Source organism: Anopheles darlingi, chromosome X (genome assembly GCF_943734745.1).
Source record: "Anopheles darlingi chromosome X, idAnoDarlMG_H_01, whole genome shotgun sequence".
In the NCBI taxonomy this organism is placed as follows: Eukaryota; Metazoa; Arthropoda; class Insecta; order Diptera; family Culicidae; genus Anopheles; species Anopheles darlingi.
This window is the reverse complement of record NC_064873.1, coordinates 9,717,485-9,742,669: the sequence shown is the minus strand read 5'-3', so window position 1 is coordinate 9,742,669 and position 25,185 is coordinate 9,717,485. Positions and strand designations below refer to the sequence as shown.

At 43.5% G+C, this 25,185-nt stretch overlaps 3 protein-coding genes across 10 annotated transcripts; 1 reads left to right on the top strand and 2 right to left on the bottom strand.

The window, feature by feature from the left end:
* Positions 1-254: 254 nt before the first annotated feature.
* Positions 255-7,179, bottom strand: LOC125954056 (wiskott-Aldrich syndrome protein). 3 transcript variants are annotated; one of them, XM_049684042.1, is made up of 9 exons: positions 7,046-7,179; positions 4,711-4,986; positions 3,322-3,549; positions 3,156-3,255; positions 2,306-2,449; positions 1,977-2,233; positions 1,733-1,855; positions 1,255-1,644; positions 255-1,179 (listed from the first exon to the last, which is right to left on the bottom strand). In XM_049684042.1, exons 1-9 carry the CDS (start codon positions 7,055-7,057, stop codon positions 991-993), a joined length of 1,719 nt encoding a protein of 572 aa, XP_049539999.1. In that variant the 5' UTR covers positions 7,058-7,179; the 3' UTR covers positions 255-990. The 3 variants fall into 3 exon arrangements, with proteins under 3 accessions (XP_049539999.1, XP_049540008.1, XP_049540017.1); XM_049684051.1 differs by lacking the exon at positions 7,046-7,179 and adding an exon at positions 5,375-5,509; XM_049684060.1 differs by lacking the exon at positions 7,046-7,179 and adding an exon at positions 5,153-5,368.
* LOC125954035 (inositol polyphosphate-5-phosphatase A) lies at positions 6,198-16,698 on the top strand. 6 transcript variants are annotated; one of them, XR_007469007.1, is made up of 11 exons: positions 6,198-6,632; positions 6,702-7,158; positions 8,733-8,963; positions 9,311-9,478; positions 9,576-9,748; positions 9,841-9,928; positions 10,008-10,166; positions 10,251-10,514; positions 10,667-10,703; positions 14,393-15,192; positions 15,266-16,698. XR_007469007.1 is itself a non-coding variant. In XM_049684028.1 (10 exons), the coding sequence occupies exons 2-10, from the start codon at positions 7,084-7,086 to the stop codon at positions 14,704-14,706; spliced, it is 1,509 nt and encodes a 502-aa protein (XP_049539985.1). In that variant the 5' UTR covers positions 6,198-6,632; positions 6,702-7,083; the 3' UTR covers positions 14,707-16,698. The 6 variants fall into 6 exon arrangements, 5 of the variants coding, with proteins under 5 accessions (XP_049539985.1, XP_049539975.1, XP_049539964.1 ...); XM_049684028.1 differs by having other exon boundaries at positions 14,393-16,698; XM_049684018.1 differs by lacking the exons at positions 14,393-15,192; positions 15,266-16,698 and having other exon boundaries at positions 6,198-6,358; positions 6,422-6,632; positions 10,667-14,375.
* Positions 16,699-17,520: 822 nt separating this feature from the next.
* On the bottom strand, positions 17,521-24,497 carry LOC125950511 (DDB1- and CUL4-associated factor 10 homolog). Its single transcript, XM_049678629.1, has 6 exons — positions 23,512-24,497; positions 20,412-20,525; positions 19,967-20,336; positions 19,682-19,837; positions 19,008-19,073; positions 17,521-18,919 (listed from the first exon to the last, which is right to left on the bottom strand). The coding sequence occupies exons 1-6, from the start codon at positions 23,691-23,693 to the stop codon at positions 17,747-17,749; spliced, it is 2,061 nt and encodes a 686-aa protein (XP_049534586.1). The 5' UTR covers positions 23,694-24,497; the 3' UTR covers positions 17,521-17,746.
* Between the last annotated feature and the right edge of the window lie 688 nt (positions 24,498-25,185).

Below are 25,185 nucleotides of genomic sequence, written 5' to 3'. Positions count from 1 at the left end.
ACGCAATCGTTGTACACGTTGTTTGCAACAAATTTTCACGTCTCGTATGACAAAAGGTATGCAATGTGGCCGCCTATGTTGCAGCGCCATACAAAAAGCATACAAGACAGCCGCTTTATGTTTGTGTGGCCGCCTTGTATGCTTTTTGTCATGTCATGGGTCATGTCAAAATTAGCTTGAACATAACGCCTCAATAATACAAAGCCTTCTTTCATTTTGCTGCCATAGAATAATATAATTTACCAGGTTTTAACTGTCGTACATGGGTATTTATTTTTCTAAAATCATGTGCTGGAATTCAAATTGTTTTTTAACATCGATAAGCTCAATATATAATGAATAATTAAACTAGTATTGGTAGGTGTTTCAACTGATAGACGATACGAAATTGAAAAAGCCGGAAAGGCAATTTTATAGAGTAAAGCTCCTTGCCTCTCGTTCACAAAATAATTTAAATATGCAAGCATTAGCTGATTTGCTAATGACCTACCGTCATTAATAAAAGAAATTTATGTTAACCGTAAGCTTCCACGAGTTTGAATTTGAGGTCGGCAATTTAAATTGTATAGCATTAAAGGAAAAAATGCTTGTTAAATATACGGCTCGCCCGTTCTCATATATTTTAAAAAAAAAAGGAAAAAATGCTTTCGGTTCAACTGTTCACTCAAATGCATATTCGTAAGAAGCACGCACACCAATTTATCATATTTATACCGATTGTGTGGACGCTAGCAAATCGGGGCTTTAAATTTGAATTATGCTGAGAACACAGGGTTAGGCATTCATTTCATCCACCATATCCGAAGTATATGGTCCTTGCACATTTAGCACACAGGCGATAACCGAAATCTGAAGGATGAAGTGAGCGTCTATGAGGGGCAAAAGGAATGAAAACAAAAACCACTGCCGCATGGAGCTTCGGTATCTGGGCAGAATATTGGTAACCAAATTATCCTTTTCATTACCTGCCCAGCCTCTAATTGAGCCTGACTACTCGTCCCAGTCGCTGTTGTTAGACTTGGAATCACTATCGTCGTCATCCGATGAGCGGATAGCTCGACCACGCTCGGCAAGAGCGCGTCGCAACGCTTCGGCCAGAGCATCGGTACCGACGTCCCCGCTCCCACTGCCACTGTTACGATTGGGAATAACGTCGCCCAGTTCTCTATCCTTCACCGGCTGCAAGAAGAATTGATTTTAAATATGTGTATGTGCTGCTTATGCGGTCAGCTCGATATAACTAGATCCACTCACCCTAAGCCCGATCGGACGATTACGAATGCTCTCCATCAAGTCGGCACGTGGGTCTCTGCTCTCGGCCCCACCGGCGCTCGGCATTCCCGGAGCGACAGGTTTCAGCGAGGAAGGTGGTGGTGGTGGCAGAGGCCCCCCACTAACCACTGGTAACAATGGTGGGGGTGGTGGTGGTGGTGGTGGAGCTGGTGCAGCCGGTGGTGACGGTGCCGCTGCTGTGGGTTGCTGCTGCTGCTGTTGCAATGGTGGTGGCCGCGACGGTGGCGGTCCACTGCCGCTTACCTTCGGCGGCGTCGTTGGTGGCAATGGTGGCAATGCTCGATGCGGTGGCGGCGGTGGTGGATTTCTTCCACTATTTGGCTGTTGCGCCTGCGTCGGTGCTACTGCCGACTGTTGAATTTAAACGAGAATAGGTAATTGAACATGCGGTATTTGAACCTAGCTAGCTTGAATGTTTAAAGGAATGTGAATGACAAACCGGCACTGGTGGCGGTGCAGGCGGCTTTTTGCGGCCACTGCTTTGCTCCGTCTTTACCGTGTCGAGGACGTTGTTTGTCTGGATAAAGTCGTAGATAAATGCGCACGTTTCGCGATCCTTAAGCTGCAACACGCCAGTATGAAGGAGGAAAATGTATAAGATATTATTACGATGAATTAAAATGAAATTAAGTTAAGCTCACTCTAGACAGCAAAATGGTTATTGCATGCCCCATTTAACTTACGTGTTGGTCCTGTACGCCGGCTTTCTTGAAGAATGGTTTTAGCGATTCCTCCTCGCCTATAAGATCAAACCCATTCTGCGGATCCCATCCCACGTGCGTCACGTGCTTAAAGTTCGAAGGAGTTCCGATGTCGGATTTCTGTAGCTTGCCCATTCCTCTGACCTTGCGTGGTTTCTGATGCGATTGATTAACCAGCGGCAGTTGCTGTTGCGGTTGCTGCTGGAATGCTGGTGTTAGTGCGGTGAAATGACTTGTAACTGAGGCGAAACAAAACAGCAATAAATGAAACTAAATTTGCCAAAGATTCGAGAACAAGAAAAGTTACTTACATGGTTGCTTCGGCCGATATGTAACTGTGGCATCTTCGATTTGATCACCACCACTTCCATATGCTCCTGAGTTCGCCGGTCCCTGCAATGGGGGCGGCCTCGCAGGCGGCGGTTCCTTACGATTGCTAGGCCGTCTATTGCGCTCTATGGAGAAAATTAATCACCGGATGAGGAACGTTGTTCGAATAGAATTTTGAAATAACAGAAATATGATTTATAACACAAATTTCGTGTAGCTATTGTACTGAGTGGCCATTCTTCCATTTTCCAATTCCATACAGCTAAAAAACATTCGAAACCAAGCTCACATTACTCCTGGCCACAAGTAAACGTGATGAACATTTGCGACAGCCTAGCTATTCGATATTATCAATTGATCGCTTCATCCATCAATTTTGAGGGAAAAAAATCGACCATCATCAACATGATCAAACAAGATGACACCATTGGATGCATATGGAGTAATATGAAAACAATAAAGAATTAAGTCTTCTCCTAAAAACAAATTACCATGCTTCTTTTCGTGTGATAAGTATCAACGCAACTTAAAGTCCTACACAATCTCACAAATGAGCGAAACTACGACTTTTAAGTTTACTGAGCAGACCGATAAATCCTACATAGGGACGTAGATATTACTGCGAAAGGTAACACGCACAGTGGCTTATCTTCGCGCTACGTGCCTCATGCGGAATTAAAATAACTGGTACAGTTTAGAGGTCGATATGCTTTGTTCCCGTCGAACCACAAGGTGTAAAGCATTTTTGTACACGAATCGTACTTCTGCCGTCACTATATCAGTGTTTTATGTCTTATCTTATCAAATTAGCACCCTTTGCTGACTACTCACCATCGCGCCGACGGTTGCGGTTGTGCAGCGTAGTTACGGTCGTGTTCATAAAAGCAGCAGCCTCATCATCGCTTGCAAAATTAAAGGCCACGATACCATCCTGCAAAACATGAGCATGACGATGAACAGGAATTAAAGCCCTTGTATTGGAATTTATTTTACATACCTGGCCCTCGAACGTGATGAAATACGGTTTTGGTTGCGTCACCTCAATTTTCTCATAGAGCTCCTGCTCCCAGGCCATCTGGTTGCTTTTAAAGCAGTACAGCCGGAAGAAGTAAGATTTGCGAATGTTATCCTTGACGAAACAGAGCGCACCGGTAGACCGCTTTACCCAGGCCGTATGGGCAGGAGATTGCGTAGTGTATAATTGCGCTACCGCTGTGCTCAGTGTCTTTAAAAATAGAGAGAAACAATAATGAAAACCAGATTCAATCATAAAAGTAAACACAGTAAAAACCGAAGATGTTCGCATACAGTTATTGCAAAGAAAGACACATCCCATTGCAGCTAAGCTGTTACCACCACAACGAGGTACGCTATGATAGAGGTCGTACAGATAAAATGCTAAGTGTATACATTTCTTTAGGCTAGTCGATAGTGTAAATTAGTCTGCGGTTTTATCTTTGCTTGATACATGGATGCTTGAAACAGAAGGTAGAGTTGCAGAGCTACCCTTACAATACAATAATATATACCATTTCTCCAGTATCCAATTGTGAGAGCTAGGTACTTTTCACTCTGCGTTTCTATTGCAGTATAGATGCACCCGATGCGCTTGGAGTAACGAGTGAATGGTAAAGAGGAACATAAAAAATGAAAAACACTCCATCTTCACCTTGGGTTCTGTAGCAGCGCTATTGAGAGCACCCGGAACTGGAAACATTCCGGTTAAGTTCCACACCATCGTTCGGCGCATAACGGAAAAGAGGAAATAAAACTAGTTTTTTGCCCTTTCATTATGATTTTCTTTACGTACTAATAGGCATAGACGCGAGTTGCATAAACATCCACGCTTTAAAGGGTTGATCAGGAAGCGTGTGGTTGCCTGCCCTATAGTCTTTCAGCATACATAACTGTATGAAACCACGACATCGAATAGATAAATCACAGTAGATATGATTTTTTCCTCGAAATTTTGCATTAAAAATAGGTTTTTTACATGCACGGAAACTGGTTTTTTTTCAATTTTAAAACTTTCTCAGATAAATGCTATAGATATACTATATAATATATCAATAAATGGAGTAAACCAGTGTTGTACATCAGTTTAGAAACAAAAAATGTTTCTGTCTTATTGCACCAGGAACTCCGTTCGCACCCAAAGCCGAGTATAGCAAACTGCAGCGCTAGTGCTACTTATTAAGCCGAAAGCAAAAATCCACTACACAAGGCAGGTTTAAGTGATTCGAAAAAGCAAAATAGGCCTGTAACATGACGAAATACTCCTGATACGGCACGTTCCACAGAAGAGGTAAAGCCTCATGCTCGAGGCAAAATTATGCTCCGCTGTTGCGTGTAATAGAAGACATGCGAGGCTGATAGCTGTTCTTACCTGACAGCGTCGCCCGAGCATCCGGAACAGCTGATCGTTCTCGTCGTTCGTTAGGAACATGCTCGGCCGGTTCGCTTTGTTGGCTGTTGAATTGGAACGCTCCGCTGCGTATCCGCTGGCAGTCGGTTGCTTCATTGCTGTTGATTGCTGGGCTATCTGCTTCGTTATGTTGTCTAAAGCTCCCGTTATTATGTCGATGGCGATCGAGTAGGTCGGTCGATGGTGGCCTTGCTTTATTCGCTCCCGTGGCAAGTTGACGCCCTTACCTAACGATAGCTGAATGCGATAACACTTTCATTAGTAAAACGTTGTTGGCTCGCCCTGCTTAGCTAAGATATATGAGTTGCTGCTAAGGTTCAACATATTGGGACCGAACCGTTATGGCCACCAACGATTAATCACGGCTCAAGGTAGAAGTAAAAGAAAAAAAAAATGCTCACACCTACGCCACCCGTATAGAGAGATATGTATCATTCAAAGCGTTTGGGTGCGGTTTCCAAATACTGAGAATTATCGATATGTGTAATCTGCAGCAAAATGACCGTCTTTTATTAATGAATCACTGATGGTACTGCACAGAATCACAAATGCTGCCGTAAGTAGACCACGTACGCAACGATGGTACGACGTGAGCAGCACAGAACGCACAGTCAACACAAATCACCTGTTAATCGCCTGTAAAACTGTGCTCTGCAACGACGGTGTCCCTTCACGATCCCAGGAAGGCAAAAATTCCTTTTAGTCACAAATCCTATCCAACCCTTTTTTATGCTTTTCCAAGATTGAACCTACGTCAAAGAGATGACGAGCTGCCAAGCCTTTAAAGCATTCCACACACCGGGTGCGGTACGTGCGGCACGGCACGGCCGTGTTTAGCTTTGAACCCATTGGTATAAACCAAACTATGTTTACGACAATATGAATTGTGGTAAAAGACTGAAATAGGACCCCCACTCACGGTGAGTTACTGAGTGACCAAAAAAATCGTTGTTTTACTGGTAAAATGTAACTTTTCCACCCCTCCTCCCTCCCCTAATACATTTATTTACGTTTCCACATATTGTAATGAAGGTTTGTTTATCTAAAAAGTGGTAATTAACGATTTTTTTGGTCACTCAGCAACTCACCGTGAGTTTCTTGCAGCACGAACGTCAAATACAACCAATAGGCGACCTGTCAAAGCGTCTAAGAAACCACCTGTGTCTTTAATACACCTTGGTCTTTTTCCAAAATCCGATCGGGGTTTTGTTCTACAAGAAGCTACCTATCTTTTTAAAACACCTTGGGTTAAACGTAACCGTTTTGGCATTATTTTTTTCGTCTACGCTAGAGTTTACGCTCCGTCTGGCACCACTTATTTAAAACACCTTGGCTCTAGTGTTGATGCTCCAGTTGTCAAAAATAACATCCAATATGGCGTTTAGAAAAGTGCTATGAAGACTGCACCTGTGTTATTAAAACACCTTGGCAATAAGTACATTTTACGAGCACTGGAAGTTTTTGCGGGGTGTAGCGGAATTAAATTCTTGTCGCTCTTCGCACCGTTATCAGTGAAATCGATTTTATGATTTTTTAAGTTAGACGAAAGCTTTGCTCCTATTCGGCCAGTTACGCTTAGTGTGAAGTGACGAAAAAGCATTCAGCATCGGTGTGTATGCGTTTTTTCGTGCTCTATAAAAACCATCACTCAATCTTCCTCACGACCATCCAGCGATTTCAATCGCCGCCCATCATTTCAACCACCACAACACAAGAAGCCATCAACAACAGGCAACAATTACAACGAAAGTGCAGCTGGCTTACCTTATAAGATCGCACCTTCCCAAGAGAGGGAAGGCACCATCGTGCGGCCGTTTCGTTGGTTCCGTCAGTTAAACGTTGACCTAAATAGGAACGTACCTTAGGTATTCTGAATTACTAAGGTACGTGTACTTTACTGCAAAAACGATTCATATTGCAACATCATCTCACCACCATCGGATACCGTATAGCGCAGATCCACCAGCGTGATGAGCCGAGATGCTTCCTCCGTAGCTTCCTGTACCGAATCGCAACAATTGGTCTTGACCAAAGAGGTGTGCAGAGAATGAAACGGAAGCACTCTCATGAATTCAGCGAACATCCAGGTCAACGCATCTCTGGATTTCTAAAGAAGAACCAAACATCGTACTAGAACCTAACAAAGCCAGCTAAGCAGTTCTCGAGAACTGCGAAAGTTGGAGCCGAATATCACTCTTTTCTAGCTCTGCGATCATTAGTCCAAAGCGTCCATTTCTCAGTTCTACAATAAGTTATTGTATCCCACCGCAAAAAAGAAGATTGTTCAGCCACTTACCCAAACCAGCATCGCGGGAATCAACAGTGTCCATCACCATGGCAACGACGGACCAGGAGAGCAGCATTCCCGTGCTTCTAGTAACTGCTAACGTCGGTAGTGTTTTTGAGGATGTAAGTAACATTTTGGCCGCAGTTTGTTTCACAAATTCAGTTTCAGCACCACAACCCTCGCTAGTTCTTAGGCAGAACAATTATGAGCGAACGAACGCTATTCATACCGAGACATGTTTGTTTTACAGAACCATCTGTGATTGAATTAACAGAGAAAGAAAAATTTACAGCTTATGCAGTACGTAATACTCACAGCCAATTTAATTTTTCAGGTCGAGGTGTTAGCTTTGCATTTAAATCCGCAAGGAATTGAGCTTTCATATACGCATAGATATTGAAATATGCACACGGTGGAACGCGAACCGAAGTCTAGATACTCAAACGGTACACCATTACGGTACAAATGCACATAACCATAGATACCAGCTTTTCAGCAGCGGGAAAGTAAAGAGTTAAGCAAAACCAAATATCAAACGGAAGATACACAAAGCCCGGAGGACAGAAGCAGAACACGCGCGCAGCATTATACTTCACAGGTTTCCCCCCCCCCCCCTGCTCTCTCTTTCTCTCTCTCTCTCTCTCTCCCTCTCTCTCTCTCTCTCTCTCTCTCTCTCTCTCTCTTTCTCACTCTCTTCGAAAGCAATCATGGTTGGAAACGATCACCTTGCCTTGTTTGTAGTGCGATTTGCTTTGCGTGATAACTCGGTTTATACTGGGAATTTGCGGCTTCCCTCAACGATATCAGTTGTAACATGTTTTTTTACCCTTTGCGGGTACATATTGCGAGCAATCCGCCAGTTCAAGTTCGTGACCTCATGAAATGGTCAATTTGTTATTAATAACTGTTTACAATTCTATTCGTTGATCTTTCATGTTCTTAGTTTTCGTGTTTGATTATTACAAGGCCTTCTTACATTTTTCTCTTACTATCTCATCGAAAGAACCACCGTATGAATGAGACGAACCATTAGATTTGCGATGCCATCTATCACACGTAGGTGTAGTATTACCCATCGCTTCGTCACCCAAAGCAATGCGAAATGAGCTACTGGAAGTGCATGCTAATGAGACAAATAGGTAAACTGGTAAACTCGCTACCAAGGTCATACCCACGGAGCAGCTATGTTGTAACATGCTCTTATCCCCTCGAGTCGTCACGTCACGCCACGGGACTGGTCACATCGTGTTCAAGGCAGGATATGGTTGCACAGTATTGTGCTATTTGGGGCTAACTCAATTTGCTTTCCTTCCACCTCTTCGAACACCACGTCACACTACCTCTATTACTTCATATTTGCCCCGGTTGTCATTGGCTTAGACCTACCTGCTGCTATGAGCCATCGTTTAGTAATCCTTAACGTTCGAAGTTCTAAACGAGCTCGTCCTTTCGACCTGTTTTTGATGTTGGTAATAATGAAGCATACATAAACATGACGGGCGAAATTGTTCTTCCACTATCGGTATTATCAAACATTTTCGGTAGTCTCACATGAAACTGCTTTGATTGGATCAAACTATTCAATATAAATAGAGTTAAATATCTGTAAAAGAACATTATTGTATTTTTGATTGATCTGAAATATCAATGGATTAATTAGACATATCTTTCACTATTACTTTCTTCCTTCGCATAGCCTTCAAATCTGCTACATCTTTGGGTTCGGGAGTTTCTGAATCATGTATCGCAGTGCCGCCCGATCTTCATTGCACTACATCTGCAAGAGGTAGGCGGCAAGACATACGAAAAGTCGATGGATTACGTGCAAGAGTTCATCGCGAACTTGTGCGAGTCAGAAGAACTCAAGGACTATAATCGCATCCGGGTGTATCTGGATGAAGACTACAACTCAGCGGAACATTTTACGGTAAGTCTGGTAGTTATAGTGGAAGGAGGAGCGGATAGTACAGGGCGTCACTTTTTTTTTTGTAAGAGAGGGTGAGGATTTAAAGTTGGTCGAAAAAAGAACAAAACACTGTGGATGACTTAACTCTAGAAGCATATTGCATAACTACTGCCTTTCGTCCTTCCTTTCCTTTGTAACGGATGTATTGTTGTATTTGACAAATTTTCAGCGAAAAATTAAAAAAAAAGTCATGGTATAAATTATTTCTCGGAAAAAGCATACGGTTCGCCCGTTCTTATATCTGAACAAAACAATTTCGTAATCTACAATAAATCTTCTTACCGTTTGTTGTCATATTTATCGCAAAGGCACTTGGAAACCTTTACTTTGTGCAAAGTACGGTGAAGCACGTACTGATGTGGAATTTCTTGACGCACGAGTGGGACTTGGTTGAAGGGAAAAGCATCTATACCGGCAGCATTGAAACGGTAGCAAGCAAGGAGAAAGCCAAATTTCCTCAGCAATTTTTTCCTGAGGTAAGTATAGCTCACATTGGTGGTGCAAATTGAAAAAAAACTGTCCTTCACAGTCTAACACCATACAACTTTATAAAATTTTCTAAATCACACTTAGTGCAAATGGTCCCGTAAAGGTTTCCTGCGCACCCGTTGGTTCTTGAACGGAACAGTCTTTGATCTGGTAAATATCCATCTCTTCCACGATGCTTCAAACCTGGCCGCTTGCGAGGAGTTTCCATCGGTGTACTGTAAAAGCAGGCGTCGCGCACTCGTCTACACGCTTGAAAGGTAATTCTCGCACTTCGCCTAACTCTTGAACTCCGGTATCGTTATTTAACATCCATTGATAACGTACCCTTCACATCATCGTTTTCACATAGATTTCATAAGGACCCTGTGAATCACCCAGTGCCATATTTCGTATTTGGTGACTTTAATTTCCGCTGCGATACGGAGGGTGTAATTAAGGTATTGGGGTTACAATTACATGTAAAACCGGAGCTGGGTTTACCCTTATCGCTTGATCTAACATTACTGTATACCACAGAAACTTACGGAAGATCTGACGATGCATCGGATCCAAAATGCCGCATCAAAACCGGACAGTACAAAAGTGCAGTATCGCGATTCCGACGGTGTGAACGTACTGACGGTGGGCAAGAAGGAATTCTCCCATTGCGACCAAAGTACATTTAAGGAGCAGTGGGTGAGTCGTGGTTGGCTGGCAGTTTTTGTTTTGTTCATTTTGTTCATATTTTTGTAAAACATCGATTCTCATGCTCATCACCAGTTGCGCCAGTTTGATCGCGAACTCGATTCCTTGCGCAGCGTACTATACGAGTATCCAATCACATTTCCACCGTCATATCCATACGAGGAGGATCCATTGCAACCAGGTGCTTACATGACAACGCGCTGTCCGGCCTGGTGTGATCGGATACTAATTAGTCCAGCAGCCCGAAAGCTGATATGCGGTGGTGTTGATAATACGATGCCGAAGCATGATGCTAATTATGGTGTTATTGGATCAGATGTATGCATGGGCGACCACAAGGTAAAAGAAAATACTTACGATTAAAGCTGCAAAAACTATATACTATATATTGTGATCATAATCTGTTATAATTTCTCCGTTTTCTATCTCTTTTTCTCTTTCTTTCTCTCTCTATCTCTCATTGAATGCCAATGTCACCGTATTGGCCACAGCCCGTGTATCTCAGCATAAGAATCAAAACAAGTCAAGGTATTTTAGATTACTGTTCCTGTGATATGCATATGCCCCCAGCAGGGAGAGTTGAACATGAAGTGCCTTTAAATAGTTGTAGTAACAATAGCAATAGCAGTAGCGATAGGCAACATACAAATTCCAGTGATACTATTGGCTGTAGCAACAGCAACACCATTTTATTAAGCGTTGGTTATGAAACGGAATCGAACAGGATAATGTCCAACTCAGGTGATCGGACACACAGTTTGGCATCGGTAACTTTAGGCAATGAAGCTACATTGTTTCCTGATACGGCAACCACCAGTCTCACCTGTGTGCAAGTACTAGCGCCGTCCGCCCCATGTCCTAAATGCACTAGTCGTATTGATCGCTGTTTCCAGCAAATTCTAGAACAATCAGGAACAGAACCTTCAGATAAACACTATTGCCAGTTCCTTGATCAGCCAGATGTATTGAAGAGTGAAGAAAACGAGCCGCAGCATCCCGCCGTCAGTATCAGTGTCTACGACACAGATAACAATCTGAATGTTTGTATGTGTGCCTTGTATTGCAGCAATGTCGTAAGTGATACTGCTGCCAAATACATTTCTGAGCTGAACTCCGATGATACCATCTGCCCAAATTGTCGTAACATAATCAAGCATCAGCCGGTGGAGCATCGTAAACGATTAATATCACGTCGAATGATGCTGGCTAACGATATCATTGTCAATCGGATTGACACGCACTATCTGAACACGATTGTATCGCCAACGAACGGTAGTGGGTTTGGTCCACGGGGCCTATCATGTAACACGATGGCCAGTGATTCATCGCACTATCGTAACATGGAACCATACACGCCGGAAAGTGCAGAATCACACTCTCCGCTTCCCGAATCAAACGAAATTATCAAGGACAGACAAACCCAGATGCACAACGATCGGCAGTCGCAACGAATCAATGGTGATACGATGACTGATTTTGTTGTTGTATGCAAAGCCGAACATGAAACTACCCAGAAAATGGTAGCAATTACGAAAGATTCAACCGACACGTTCGTATCCTCCTCTTCCTCTTGTCCATTGGACATACAAGTGGTTGTTATCGATGGCGCGCCGTCGAAGAAAAAACAGCATAATGTCAGCAGTGCTTCAGCTCAAACCCGTTGTAGCAGTTTGGTAGGCGGTGTGTCCCCTCGCCAATTAAAATCAAGACTGGAGAAGCTGACTCGCCTGGCGGACGAGCGCAGGAAGCAGTACGCAGATTGGTCCCGCAACCGGAGTCGCTCTGATGTGGTTAAAAGCGAGAAAAACAGCAGTGGCAAATTGACAATACCGTTTCTGTCGGCAGTAACTAAATCGTCGGCGGAAAATTGTTTCAATGCCAGGCACACGGGATGTTTAGATGGTAACCTGCCAGCTGTAGTCGCAGATGATGTAGAAGAGCAACAGTTTTTGGCTGACCAGAACGACAGAAGAAAACAGGAGCGAAAAGGCTTTGATGATAACAACAGTCATATAGTATCAAAAAGTTGCCTTCCACTTGATAACCAATCGGCAAATTCTCTGCCAACGACACCACGGGATTCAGCGCTAGCTGGTTGTTGCCGACAAATGTGCTGCATACTGTAGATTGGCTATTAATTCTGCCGATATTCGGATGGTATTGCTTGTTACTACAGCTATGCAATGACTTGTTAAGATTTCTCATTCGTTTTTACTTCGCATTTACCAAAGCGAAACCAACCCTACTTTATCCTAATTTCTCCAAAATTTCAACACCTTTCAGTTTTATCGAGTACATGTTAATAAATTATTTGAACTGCTCAGTCCACTGGTACTTATAAAGAAACGCTGGAGAATATAACTTATGAGTCAAAGACGTATCACCAGCTTAAAGGTACCTTAGACAACGCTCGAAAGCGATTCAGTCGATACTTAGCTAAAATAAAGCACCCTATTGCGTTTTGGTGCAGCCTTTGATGGCTATTCGGCAATTCAGCAATCGCCGTTAGCGTACATAAGTCTAATTTTTTAAAGCGCTATTAACCAAATCCAAGCTCTTCCAAGCCAATTTCTCTATGTATATGGATGAGATTTTTACAAATGCAACTGTTATCCTATCCTGCTCAGCCGCTTGCGAAACGTTTCGTAGATTTTGCTCTCCCTTTCGAATCTCTCATTGTTATCCTTTATGCCTTCAGTGTTACTATCATTTAAACATAATATACAAAGCATTGAAACATACACAATGCGCAAATTCCATAATTTGTTTTGATTCCGTGTATCGATCTGCACATTTCTTCATAAAATCTCGTTGATTTTTTTAAGCTAATTGATCGTCGAACCTTTGTCGAAACGACCTTTTACTTACTACTTTTACAATAGCAGGTGACTGCAAATAAAGAATAATTCTAAGTTGCCCTAAACCACCCATATCCTATTTTAAAATCTCATTGTGTATTCTAATATAAGAATGCGATACAAATAACATTCATCGCTAATCGCATTTATAGGTTGTGGTTAGTAAAAGCGCACTTCAAAAGTATGTTCAAAGCGATCGTATTTTATTTTATTTTATTTAAATATAGTATAATTTAATAGTGTACTGTTTTTATTTATCATGGCTAAAAGTCGTTCTAGAATTATAATTTATTTACTATATTTATTGTAAAACACATTAAGATAGTTCAATGCATTGTAATAATTTTACGAAATACTGTGTAATTTTTATAATATTATTGTTTATTATATTACCATTTAAGAAACCCCGTTTCATTTCTCTGAGTGCACCAGCAAATGAAGTTAGTTGATTAGGAATGATGTAGATTGTCTTAAAAATTCTTAAAGTGAAACGCAACTGCCAACAAGGTTTTTTTTATGTTGTCTTGTTTAAATTTGTTAAAAATGTAGCAAAGGCCATACTCTGTTCCTTCCTAGACTTCTACAGAGGTACGAGATTGAGATCGCATCAATAATATTGCTCCACATGTGATTTATTCGTAACAGGCAAACGGTACATGTTCTAGTATGTATCGACCAGAGATTTGCTAATTTCATTTGATAGAGATTCTCTAGTCTAGCCGACTTACTAGCATTATGTTAATGAACAAGAGACTTGTATGGAAGGGTTTCCTCTATTTGTTTTTTTTTTTTAATTATTGGTTTTCCCAATCAGCCTGCCAAACACGCAAAGCTTGCGCACATTAGGGAAGGTTAAGAGAAACTTGCTTCAAATATAATCATGGTTGAAGTGATGCTATGGTTTCGTTGTGTTTATTTTCATTTTTCATGTTTTTAAACTTATGCGTTGTTGTCGTATGCAGTTTTGGTCACCTCTAATCTTTGCTTTGATTTGCATAAGGGCTCATCAATCGATTCGTAGCTGTCCAAGGTTTTCTTTTTTTTCACTATTTGTTATTCATGTTTTCTGTTCTTTTAGCTAGATGTGTTTTTCACGTGTTTCGTTCGTCATTGCTATGCGCTTGTCCATTCATCAAAGCGAAGTGAACACCTAATGCCCTCGTGTCATTGTTAAGGCTTGGAAGGTCTCCTAGATTAAATCAATGTCCAAGATGATGGTATTATAGGACCCGACAAATCGTTTGAGACACTTCAATTTTACTCAAGCTATTGTTTATATTAAAGAACCAACCGATGCATACTATAGTTAACCCTAGATCTTTTCTTATTTTTTCGTTACTACGTGATTGCGCATCCTAGATATTGTCCCACCGTCGATACTCAATGATACGACTTGTGAAATTACTGCAGAAGAACTGCTTGACCGACTGCAGCAGTACACCGACCTCAACACACGTATTTGTGAACAGCAACAAAAAATTGAAGCTTCTAGTGGGCAGATGATCAACTCACATTACGTCCAAATACTGCCGACTGGTTCGGACGTTGGTGACGATGATACCATTACTACTCCTGAGACAGTGTCTGGAACGGCAGGCGAGGAAGACGGTTCGTACTACGGCGAAGCTACTGGACCACGCTGTGCTCTCATTTTCCGTGAAACATCTGTTTAGATAGGATTTGAACTTAAATGATCTAGTAAGGAGCAAACAGCAGCAAGGTGTCAACTTTGTGCAACGCATTAACCAAAAATTAAGTAGGAGCATATTAAATTGTTATTTATGTTAGTGAGTTGCCATAAAAAACATATCTTCCATGATCAAGAAATCCATTGAACTATTAAAATATGAAATAGAAACAGCGTGTGTCCCAAAGCAAAAATCGAAATAACAAAATGGAGCTTAACAGTTTTGGTGACGGTGATCGTAAGTGGAAACAGGGATAGTATAAATGCTACAGTTAACAAATTTGATTGTTGCGTCAGGCTATCGTAGCCAGTAAAATATCGCAATCTTGGCACTTACATTTGTATTGATTCACTATCATACTGCATTTGTTTTAATTCATATTGGATATTCTTGTTTTATTTTTAAGTCAATTTTTCATACCTTCTGTGCACTCGATATAAGGTAAACCGTCTACACTAGACACCGTGCAAGGTAAAAAATCTAGTCAATTTCAGCATTCAAAATGCCTAATCATTTGTCTTTCAAAATATCGAATCTTTTTCAGTTATCGTTAACAGAAATCTCATCACAATCTTCCAGAATGTAACCAAATCTTTACACTTGTAGCTAAAGATAACTGATAATTATCGCAAATACTGGGTTATTCTACTGTCATTCTACTGGCATACTATGATTGTTCAATTCACCAATTCAGTCCGATTAACAATAGTTTATTTATCTCATCCAAAAGAGCTGCAACAGCTTGCGGGTATAGGATACTAGCCTGAATCGTGCCTTCATTTTCTTTCGTTGAAGTTTGAATTCGCAACATTTTAAGACACTGAAATCTCGTGTTTTTTTGCTTTTCTAAAATATCTACCAGAAATTGATACTCATAATTTTAGGTTTGAAATGATAATGGTGAAAAATCAAATACTTTTGTTTTATTTTCGCATCATCAATTTTAAAATGCTACAAATTGATGCATACCCTATCATAATTTGATCGATGTTCATAAAAAATCTTATAAGTGTTCAGAAAATGTGCATGATAGAAAATACCCCTTCAGAAAAAGGGAAAACGTGAGCAGACGTGTGAGCCACCTCTTCCTAGAAACTTGTAATCTGTTGTCGGTGAAAGCTATAAAGTATAGGGGAGTTGAAGGTGCTATGCATTTATAATAAGCTCGAATTATTTTTTCTATCCTATCTTCTACTCACAGTTGTGCAACAGTTGTAGCGCGTACAACTCTCGGTGCACCTGCAGTTGTCGAAATCAGCTTTGCCTTCCCGAATTTTCTAGTTTCGGTAGATTAGTTTGGCATCACGGCATCCAATTCTGAATTTTATGTGTCCAATACAATCATTTTGAAGCAATTGTGCTTGGCATATAGCCTCATAAAAGTCTAACCCTCATAACATAAGATTCCAATACTTAACTATATGCTTACCTTTTCACCCCTTGGGTGCAATGTTACTAATATGACAACATAATAACACATTTATACATAATAATGAATTGACCTCGGAGCTTCCGGACGTACTGTAGATTGATCGGTACGTCCGGAACGTACTGTAGATTGATCGGTTGAGGTTACTTCCATTTGTTACAGCAGCCCCTATTGTGTATGTGATGTATTTAGGCAAGTATTTGGCAACCTCAGAATATTGCGGCAATATTGCAGCACTGGTTGTGGGCAATTATCACCCAAACAATTAGAAATAAAGCTAAAAAAGGTGTATTAGCGATGGGTACGTTAATCTTCTATCTTCTATATGTAAATAAAAATGGATTGCCAAATGTGTTGGAAATCGCAAAACTCGCGAAAGGGAAGACTGATTCTGATAATTCTTTTTAAAATTTACTTTCTTGTTAAGATGAGCATGGTTTTTGCGACGATAAAACGTTGAAAATGTTGAGAATAGTTATTTAATCGAGTTTTTCTGGCTCGATGTGACTCTAGTCAGAAAACTTACTCATTTTCCGTATACCCGAACTGCAGCACATCATCTGCTATTCACGTTTAGCTTGATGTCACTTTTATTCTTCTGACCATCCAAACTATACTGCGTCAGCCTTGGGCGGAGGTAGGAAAAGTAACGCTGCTCTTTGGACCGACTACAAGACATGATTGGAAAGGTGAGGTGAGTTGGGTCGCCATAATTGAAAGAAAAACTGTAAAAAATGGACCGTACTTTATTGTTAGCAAACCACGTAAAACTATATTTACATTTTTATATAAATTATATCCTTCTTTTATCGGATGACGCTCGCTATCCGTGGGGAGCTAACTTTCAAAATCCTTGATAGCGAAATAAATATATTATCCAATTTCCGAGACCTACTCCCTAATATAAATAAAACTTGAACCATCATAGGCTATATGGGCACTAGTTTGGTAACTGATTCCGCTACAGGTTGAGAATCCGCGCGTAATACAGATCCGTTGGGAATGAGCTGTACAATTGATGGTGATAAGCATGATGTTTGCTGATTTCTTTGCACGTTTGACACAAACACAAATCAGGATTTAGTAAATCTAAATGACAAGCCGCAGCGGCAATGACCAGAAGCGATGTAAGTACAACAGTTTGCAACAGGTTCAGCAGTACACATATGTGCAACCGAACATGTTACGCAGTCGCTGTTTGTTGCTCGCTAAGCTGCAAAGGTAAAAGACTGAAATAGACCCCTCCGCCTCGCACGGTGAGTTACTGAGTGTCTGAAGAATGTCTCTGAAAATCGCTCTTTACTGGTTGATTGGTACGGAAAAGACTGAAATAGCCCCCTCCCCCCTCCCTCCCTCCCCACACTCACCATGAGCTACTAAGTTACGGAAAAATCGCTATTTTCCACGTTTTTACAGTAAACAAACCTACATTAAAATGTGAGGAAATGTAAAGTGAGTGGTGGGGCCTATTTTAGTCGTTTACCACTGCAAAGCGCCTAACGTGGTGGTAGGGATGACAAAACGCATCCAAAAGTAGTCAGCCGTGAGCGGCCAGCCGTCAGTCCAGTAGAGAAGGTTAAATAAGCTCTAGTGGCTCTAGTGCAGACAGCGCGAGTGCCAGACCAGTGTGCCATTCCGGCAGCCGGTCACGAGCAGAGGCATGCGCGGACTGAACGAGCATGAAGCAACGGGCGACTCACACCCAGCGTCATACTCTTTCAGCACGTGAAGCTTCTGGGCCGGTCCGCGGTTCGATTCGGTCTCGATGGTACGGTGAAGCTCGGAACACTTTTCATCGAATGCCAGCAAGCGAATCGAATCACCGTACGGTGAACATAGAATACGCCCATCCGGCGAAAATGCTGGCTCCTTTATGTAACGCGGCAAATCACCGAGCTCCTCGATGTAGTACAACAATCGCCGATTGTTCGTGCACAGTTTGGCCGGATCATGCGGTCTGTGGAGCTGGGTATCGCTCGTTCCATCGAACGGTGGCTCCAGGGGTCGTCCGGCGGGACGCAGGGTCGACGATTCGGCGCCCACCAAGTGCATAATCTCTCCGTACGGAACGCACGCTGCCCACAGCTCATTGCGGACACGTGCCGGTGGGGAGACGTGGACCCTGCCCAACCGGCGTCTCTCCGACTCGCCCAGCGTCGCATCATGCATGCCATTGGTCAGATCCCGGAGATTATTCGGAGACACGATAACATCCTCACAGTAATCGTGATCACCGAGCGTACAGCGAAAGGCGGCCGATACACGCTCTCGCCACAACCGCTCCGATCGCTCGGTGCGCTCGGTAGGCCTGGATAGCAAGTTAGTCATCGCCAACCCACCAATTGCGTCACGGCGCTGGGGAGCAGGGCAAGACCTAGGTTCCGTTCTTGGCGGTGGTAGTGTAGCTGGTGGTGCAGTTGGCGAATGCAAAGGCGAGGTCGTAACACGCTGGTTACCCAGACTTTGGTCGCCAGTCGGCGACGCGGCAGGAAATCCAACCAACACCTCACACTCGAGCGACGATTCCGAGTCTTCACTGTCGGAATCGTGGCCGTTTGGCTGTTCGTAAATGTTGCGAAGCAATCGGAGCTGCTCCATGCACCGGGAGTGCTCGAGCACATCCGCACCGGCAAAAGGCACCTGCTTTCGATTGTCGTCTATCGTTTCCTCGCCGCCCGAGTCAAGCTGTTTTGCTTCCGCCTCGCCGTCTTCATCATCCTCATCGTCGTCGTTTGGCAGTGCCTGTATATCGTGTACGGTGGTATATTGCTAGTATATGCAACGGAAGTGAAATAGAAAAAAAGGAAAAATCAACTAATTAGCTACTAGCATCCCGGTTAGCTTTGCTATTGCTTACGCGTTCATTGTCGTAGGCATTTGACGGGTTGTTTCGGCTTACCGCACACCAACCGTAGGGATGGATCTGTAAGTACATATTTTGAAAAAGCCATTTGGGCATGTTAAATGCAGCTTAGTTATAATGGTCATAAGTAAATGAGTTACAAATCAAGCGTGCTGATTTGAAGACATCAACCGAATGACGCGATTCAACGACAAATACCTTCACCGATCTTCCTCTAGAGTAAGAAATAGAATAAAAAAACGTCAACCAATTTTTAACTTCCGTCATCGTTTGGCTTTTATGAACTTCCTCTTCCTGCACGTCGAGGGTGGTGCGTTGGTAAACCAATCTGCACGCAACATTATCCACAGCAAATAGCACTGCCCCATGCTCAAACAATATGGTCTAGGTCACTCATCCGTTGCGAGAAAGGTGACGTTAAACTTCGAAGTCACACCGGAACACGAAGATTGCGATTGGTCACGGCGTTTGTTGTCATTCGCCACGACCGTTAAAACAAAGCGTTAAATTACACACACACACACACACACACACACACACACAGTTCCGACACGTTCAGCGAGCGGTACGTCCACTACTCGGAACCGCACTAGCGCCAGGTAGCGAGTCGTTACGCAGTAGGCGATGACATAACAGCGGTTACCATACGCAAGCTGAGTCCTGCTTACCTCCAAAGAGCTGATCACTTCCGCAAAGTCGTTGTGAGGAAAGTCAGTGATCAGTTCCACGCGGTTTCGTCGGCTGAACGGGTAGAACCAACGGTTGTAGTACGGCGTCATCATTTCGAGCCGACGGACTGACTGCAGCAAACGGTAAACGTTAGGCTGCCAGAGACGCACGATTAACAAACAAAAAAGCAGAGGGGAGAAAGAAAAGAAAATATACGGTGAACACGGCGAACGTTTAACAGTGACGGAAAGCCCAGCCACCACATAGCATAAGGTTCTGTCTACCTGGAAGTCTTCCAAATCGCTGTTCAGATGCATTATGTCGAGATTATGTATGACAATCATGTAGCCGCCGGAAGTGGTCAGCAAGAGGCGCGTCTCGTCCGGTGTCATCCGGCACCGCACGAGGCCGGGTATGTTGCACAGCCGTTGATAGTTGTAGATACGCTCCATGTTACCGTCCAGCTGCCAGCCGATGACCGTCCCGTCCAGGGCGGACGAGATCAGCATGTTGTGATAGCGCGAGAACTCGATGTTCTTGACCCAGCCGTCGTGACCATAGAACGAACGCAGCGGTTTGTGGAGGTAGCGGGCGTCCCACAGGCTCACCGTATGGTCATCCGACCCGGACGCAAACTTGTGCTCGTTTATGAATCTGCAAGCAGCCAAATACATACACATACACACATACGTTATCGTTTGGGAAGGAAGATTCCCTTGGTGCTCTTACTTTATGCAATTGACACTCTTCTCGTGCGCATTCTTGAGATGAGTTATCTGCTGTTCCGACACGGGATCCCACATCTTGATTCCATAACTAGCCAGGGCTCCGACCAAAATCGATCTGTAAGTACGGCAAAAGAAAAGGAAAGTTATCAGTAACGAGGGATTCGATGGCACTTTTTCCCCTGTTAGTGGTTCTCGCTGTAAATAAAGCTTGTTGCGAGGATGACGTACGCAATATTTGGTATTAGGCAATCGTAAGCAATCCGATCCGATCCGATCGGTCGATCTTCCGTGGAGGGTGCTGGTGACACCATATGGTGTACTATGATACGGTGCTTGCGTGAGTCACGCTAGTAGCACCTAGAGCTAACAGCTAACCATTCTGCTAGACCGTCTCCGCCTTGGCCCATTCAACCATGGCGACCCTGTCGCGAAGAACCATGTACTACATGTACCACAGAACGGTGCGGTAAACAATCCGACCGACTGATGGTCAGTCGGACAGACATATGATGGCTGCCTCGCTGTGGCGCATCGCCATTGCCTCCTTCCAGACCCACAGAGGTACCTCTCACCATTGCGCATAGACCGGAAAAGCCACAACATATATCCGCGATATGTCTACTTTGAATGGTCTGCTGCTTCGCAACGCAGTTTGCTTTCGCAAATCAGTGGGAGAATAGTTCTTTTTCGCTACCGGTTTCAGGAGGAACACCAACTGCTTGTCTACCGGGCCTATACTTCTCACCAGATCGTATAGAGGCAAAATGAAGGTTGCATATGATGGATCACGCAAACGGCCAATCCACAATCGGGCCTTACTTAGGGTCCCACGTGTGCATAGGTGGTTCACCCAGCAGCAGCAGCAGCAGCAGCAGCAGCAGCAGCAAAAGCGACGGATACTTATCGGGACTAACAAGCGCCAATTGTCGCACAGGGTTTCGGAGTCAATGTCAGTATGTCACTAGCGAAAGGCACCACTAGGTACGGTACTAGGTGGACCGGACCGGTCACGCCGTGTTTGTTGATGTGTGCGTGGTTGAGCTACAGCTCGACGCCAAAGCTGCACCACATGATGGTGCCAATAAGATTCCCTCCTGCAGGATCATCATTTACTACATGTTGCCCCGTCTGGATGAAGCAAGTCTCTGCCGGTCGGCTCTGGAAATTGTGCCGCCCGTGCATTTCATTCCAGGTGTTGAAGACAAAGGCACGATATTCAGCGACAGTTTCAATGCTGCCCCCCAGACACCCAGCCTGGCTGCAATGGCTGCTTAATGAAAAGGTTCCAAACAAGAACCTGAACTAAGCCAACAATTATGCATGGCTAGCATGGCATGGCGCTGTTGGTTTGCGCGCGAGCGCATGTGTGTGTGTGTGTGTGTGTGCGTGTCTGCCGTTGAAGGTTTCATTCTTCAACTTGAACTTCACTGACCATCGGACCGATGCTGCTACCATCGGATCGGCGACACCTCACCTTGGTAGTGGCTAGGCGGTAAAGATAGAAGGGGAAGCTGAGGTGGGTGGAAAGGAGGCGGAGGAAAGGGTGGCATGGGAGGAGAGGAGGGGAGGGGAGGGGGGTTCCACATTAGTTACGATCAACCGGAATGGTGCGGGGAGGAAAAAGGTGCTTTAGTTTATTTTATGCTTTTGCTATTTCGTTCTCTTCTTCTTCTTCTTCTTCTTTTGCTTCTCCTTCTTCTTCTTCTTCTTCTTCTTCTTCTTCGTCTTCTTTTGCTTTTCGAATGCAACCATAAATCAGCTTCTCGCCAAGGGCATTCCTTTGCGCTGTGGGGTGACACAAGGAAAGGGAAGCAAACTTTGCAGATTATGTATTCTAAGTGAACAAGAGCCATTAGGTCCGAGTGAATTGTTCTTCGATCGCCACCACCTGCCTCGTACCAAAAGCCAAACCCTTGTGCACCTCGCAAGGGCATCCTATCTTCCGCAACCCTTGGTTTCTCGTCTATCAAGATTTACAGCTCGAAGCGAAAAAACAGAGAAATAATGTAAACATTACGACGGTTACCATCATGACGACATCGACGACATCAAGGTGTATTAATGCAGAAGGCAATAATTGATCGTAGTTGATCACAAACCCAATTGGTTAACCCGTAGGTGTCACTGTGAGTAAAACCTTTGTAGAGGATCATGGTAATTGCTTCCTGCACGCTGCTTTTGACACTACAAACCATGGAACACCGAATCGATAGTAATATGAAGCTTGTGAGCTTGATTCACGGTTTGAAGAGATTTAATTAAAAATTTAATTTCAGTTTATTTAACTAATGAAGAGAAATGGACGAGGACGGAGTAGATAGCATTGCTCTTCTATAGGTTTTACGAGTAACTTTAACAACAATAAACATTCGGCTTGCACGTCCTCGTATACAGGGTGCGCCAACTAGACAGGACCTATTTAAATGTTGAATAACTCTTTCAATTTTCAGCCGATTTTGGAAAATGAGCCAGATTTATTTCAAGAGTAATACCAGTAATCTTCGCTCTGATATTTGCCTTCAGTTCCGTAATAGTCTTTGGTGTATTAGCGTAGTACTTGCTCTTCCAATAGCGCCATAGAAAAAAAGTCCAGCGCCGTCAAATCCGGCGAACAAGGAGGCCACACGAAAGCACGCATAGTTTTCATTGTTGAACGATTATTTTCAATGCAGTGCTCTAAAATTTCGGTCCGCTTTTAACGTGAATCTTTGCATAGCATAAAATGGCATAGACTGGCGTTTCAGAACTTGGCTTACTTGTCCAAATCAGCCGAAAAGTGACGAAATTATTTAAACATTTCAATAGATTCTATCTTGCGGGCGCACCCTGTTTAAACATACAGAGTGCGCCCGCAAGATAGAATCTATTTCAATGTTTCAAAATACAACAATCACACCAAAGGACGGAAGCTTTAGGAGCCCAAATGAAGAAGGGAGAAAGAGCGAACGTGAGTAAAGGACATAGAGAAAGAGAGAGAGCGATAGAGTGAGAGGGAGAGAGGGAGGTGGAGAAAGACAGACAGCAAGAGAGATAGATAAGAAGCGAGAGTTAAAGTAGGAGAGGGTTATTGAGAGGTAATGAAAGGAGTTTTAAATCCTTACCCATCGGTAGAAAACGTAAGCCCGTTGATGGAATCATCTTCGAAGTCGTTTTCGTTTCTGCAGTGCCTTGGTAACATCAAGCGTCGATTGAACGAGCCGTACACCATCCGGTAGACGATGTCCGTATTACCTACGGCACGCGGTACCGTACCACGCTCTCGGTTCAATTGCCAATGATACATTGCTTGGTGTACGTTGGAGGAGTACGTTGAGATGAGGGTGGTTTAATGGCAGAGTGCGAGAGGTCTACAGTTCTCCAAACGGTTCTCCTTCCTGTTGCTCGACTCGACTTGGTTTCACCTGGATTCACCGAACACTTTATTTTTGGAGGGGGAGCTGAAGGGGAAGTGGAGCGGGCTAGGCTCAAGCACTATCACTATAAAAACTGACACAAAAAAACCTGATTCCGGGCTTAACGTTGTTTGCGGATCAGCTGGACAGTCCGTGGGCCCGTGTTTTCCCAGCTTATTCCCACGAAGTTTGATGCTTTGACTGATAGTAGACTTCGAGGTTGATTCTTGAGTGAAGGAGGACGACTTCTTGCGACTTCCTTGGATCCTTACGCGCACTCAGAAATCCACGACACAAGCTAAGCCTATCCGTTGATTGGGCTGCCACGAACAGTACACGATGCACACAGGTAAGCACACTTGGGGAACCGGGTGGGTAAACTGTACGACTGCTGCAACTTGCGCAAACACGAACGCTCGCAGTATCGAGCGATACACCGCGATTCCGGTTTGCTGTCCGTCGTATTCCTTCGATGCTTGCTCAGTACAGACGCATGGAGGTTCTCTTCTTCTCCGAGTCACTGCTCTCGAAATGCGACCGTTCGGCGCGGCCACCAGTCAGTGCTGCCACAAACGTAGGCATTTTTCGGTTAACAGGTATAGAGTGGCTCTGTAACCCTTTTTTTATGGTACAAGCAACGTATCCTCCCCTCCCTACAACTTTTGTAGTGAGTTACTGAGTTACGCTCAAGACATTTTGTTTTCAATTATGTGCTCCCGTTTTCTGCCCATACAACTTCCATATACACCCCCATCAATCGCTCGCCATTAATAGTACACTAATTCCCTTTTAGCAGGATTCTGGGCAGCATGGCGTTTGAAATATTTAAAAAACGCGATTTTCAACATTAAGTAGCTCAGTGCAGTAATGAGTACTAGGAGCTCCACTTGACAAGACATGTTCCCAGGTTCGAGGAGTCCAAAGTTCCACGGAATTTTGGACTCCCAGAACCACAGTGCTGTAAACGACGAAGCATTCTCGTTTTTTTCGATTGGCTGTCAGTTTGCTCGATTAACTGCCATTCGGATATTCGATTCCGTGAAGATTTTCGAAGATGAATCCTTTTTCCCCCAATAATCGGCAAATCCTGGGCAACTAGACGTCTATCGACAAACACATTTTCTTTATACGATATTTAAATATACGACCTCCCATTAAACGATATTTATTCATGATCTGACCAATTTGCAGAGAGCGTAAAACCTTTCAAACGCATAGCCTGTGACTAGAGGGGGCTGTAAAAAGAATTGAGTAATAATTTCGGGCTATTTTTATCTTTCATACGTGATTCCTTAACACCGGCACTCCCTGCGAGCTCCAGATATACCAGAACCAGTATCACGAAGCTTCGCACGCTCATAGCTTGCCGTTTTAATACACACC

Coding starts and splice junctions, on each gene's coding strand:
- LOC125954056 (XM_049684042.1), bottom strand. Junction 3,550..4,710: donor TGCTCGGGCGACGCTGTCAG/GTAAGAACAGCT, acceptor CTATTTTTAAAG/ACACTGAGCACAGCGGTAGC. Junction 3,256..3,321: donor TCATCACGTTCGAGGGCCAG/GTATGTAAAATA, acceptor CATGTTTTGCAG/GATGGTATCGTGGCCTTTAA.
- LOC125954035 (XM_049684018.1), top strand. CDS start 7,084: ATGGCAACGACGGACCAGGAGAGCAGCATTCCCGTGCTTCTAGTAACT. Junction 8,964..9,310: donor ACTCAGCGGAACATTTTACG/GTAAGTCTGGTA, acceptor TTTATCGCAAAG/GCACTTGGAAACCTTTACTT. Junction 9,749..9,840: donor CTCGTCTACACGCTTGAAAG/GTAATTCTCGCA, acceptor GTTTTCACATAG/ATTTCATAAGGACCCTGTGA.
- LOC125950511 (XM_049678629.1), bottom strand. CDS start 23,693: ATGTATCATTGGCAATTGAACCGAGAGCGTGGTACGGTACCGCGTGCC. Junction 20,337..20,411: donor AAGAGTGTCAATTGCATAAA/GTAAGAGCACCA, acceptor GGCTGCTTGCAG/ATTCATAAACGAGCACAAGT. Junction 19,838..19,966: donor GCGATTTGGAAGACTTCCAG/GTAGACAGAACC, acceptor CGTCTCTGGCAG/CCTAACGTTTACCGTTTGCT.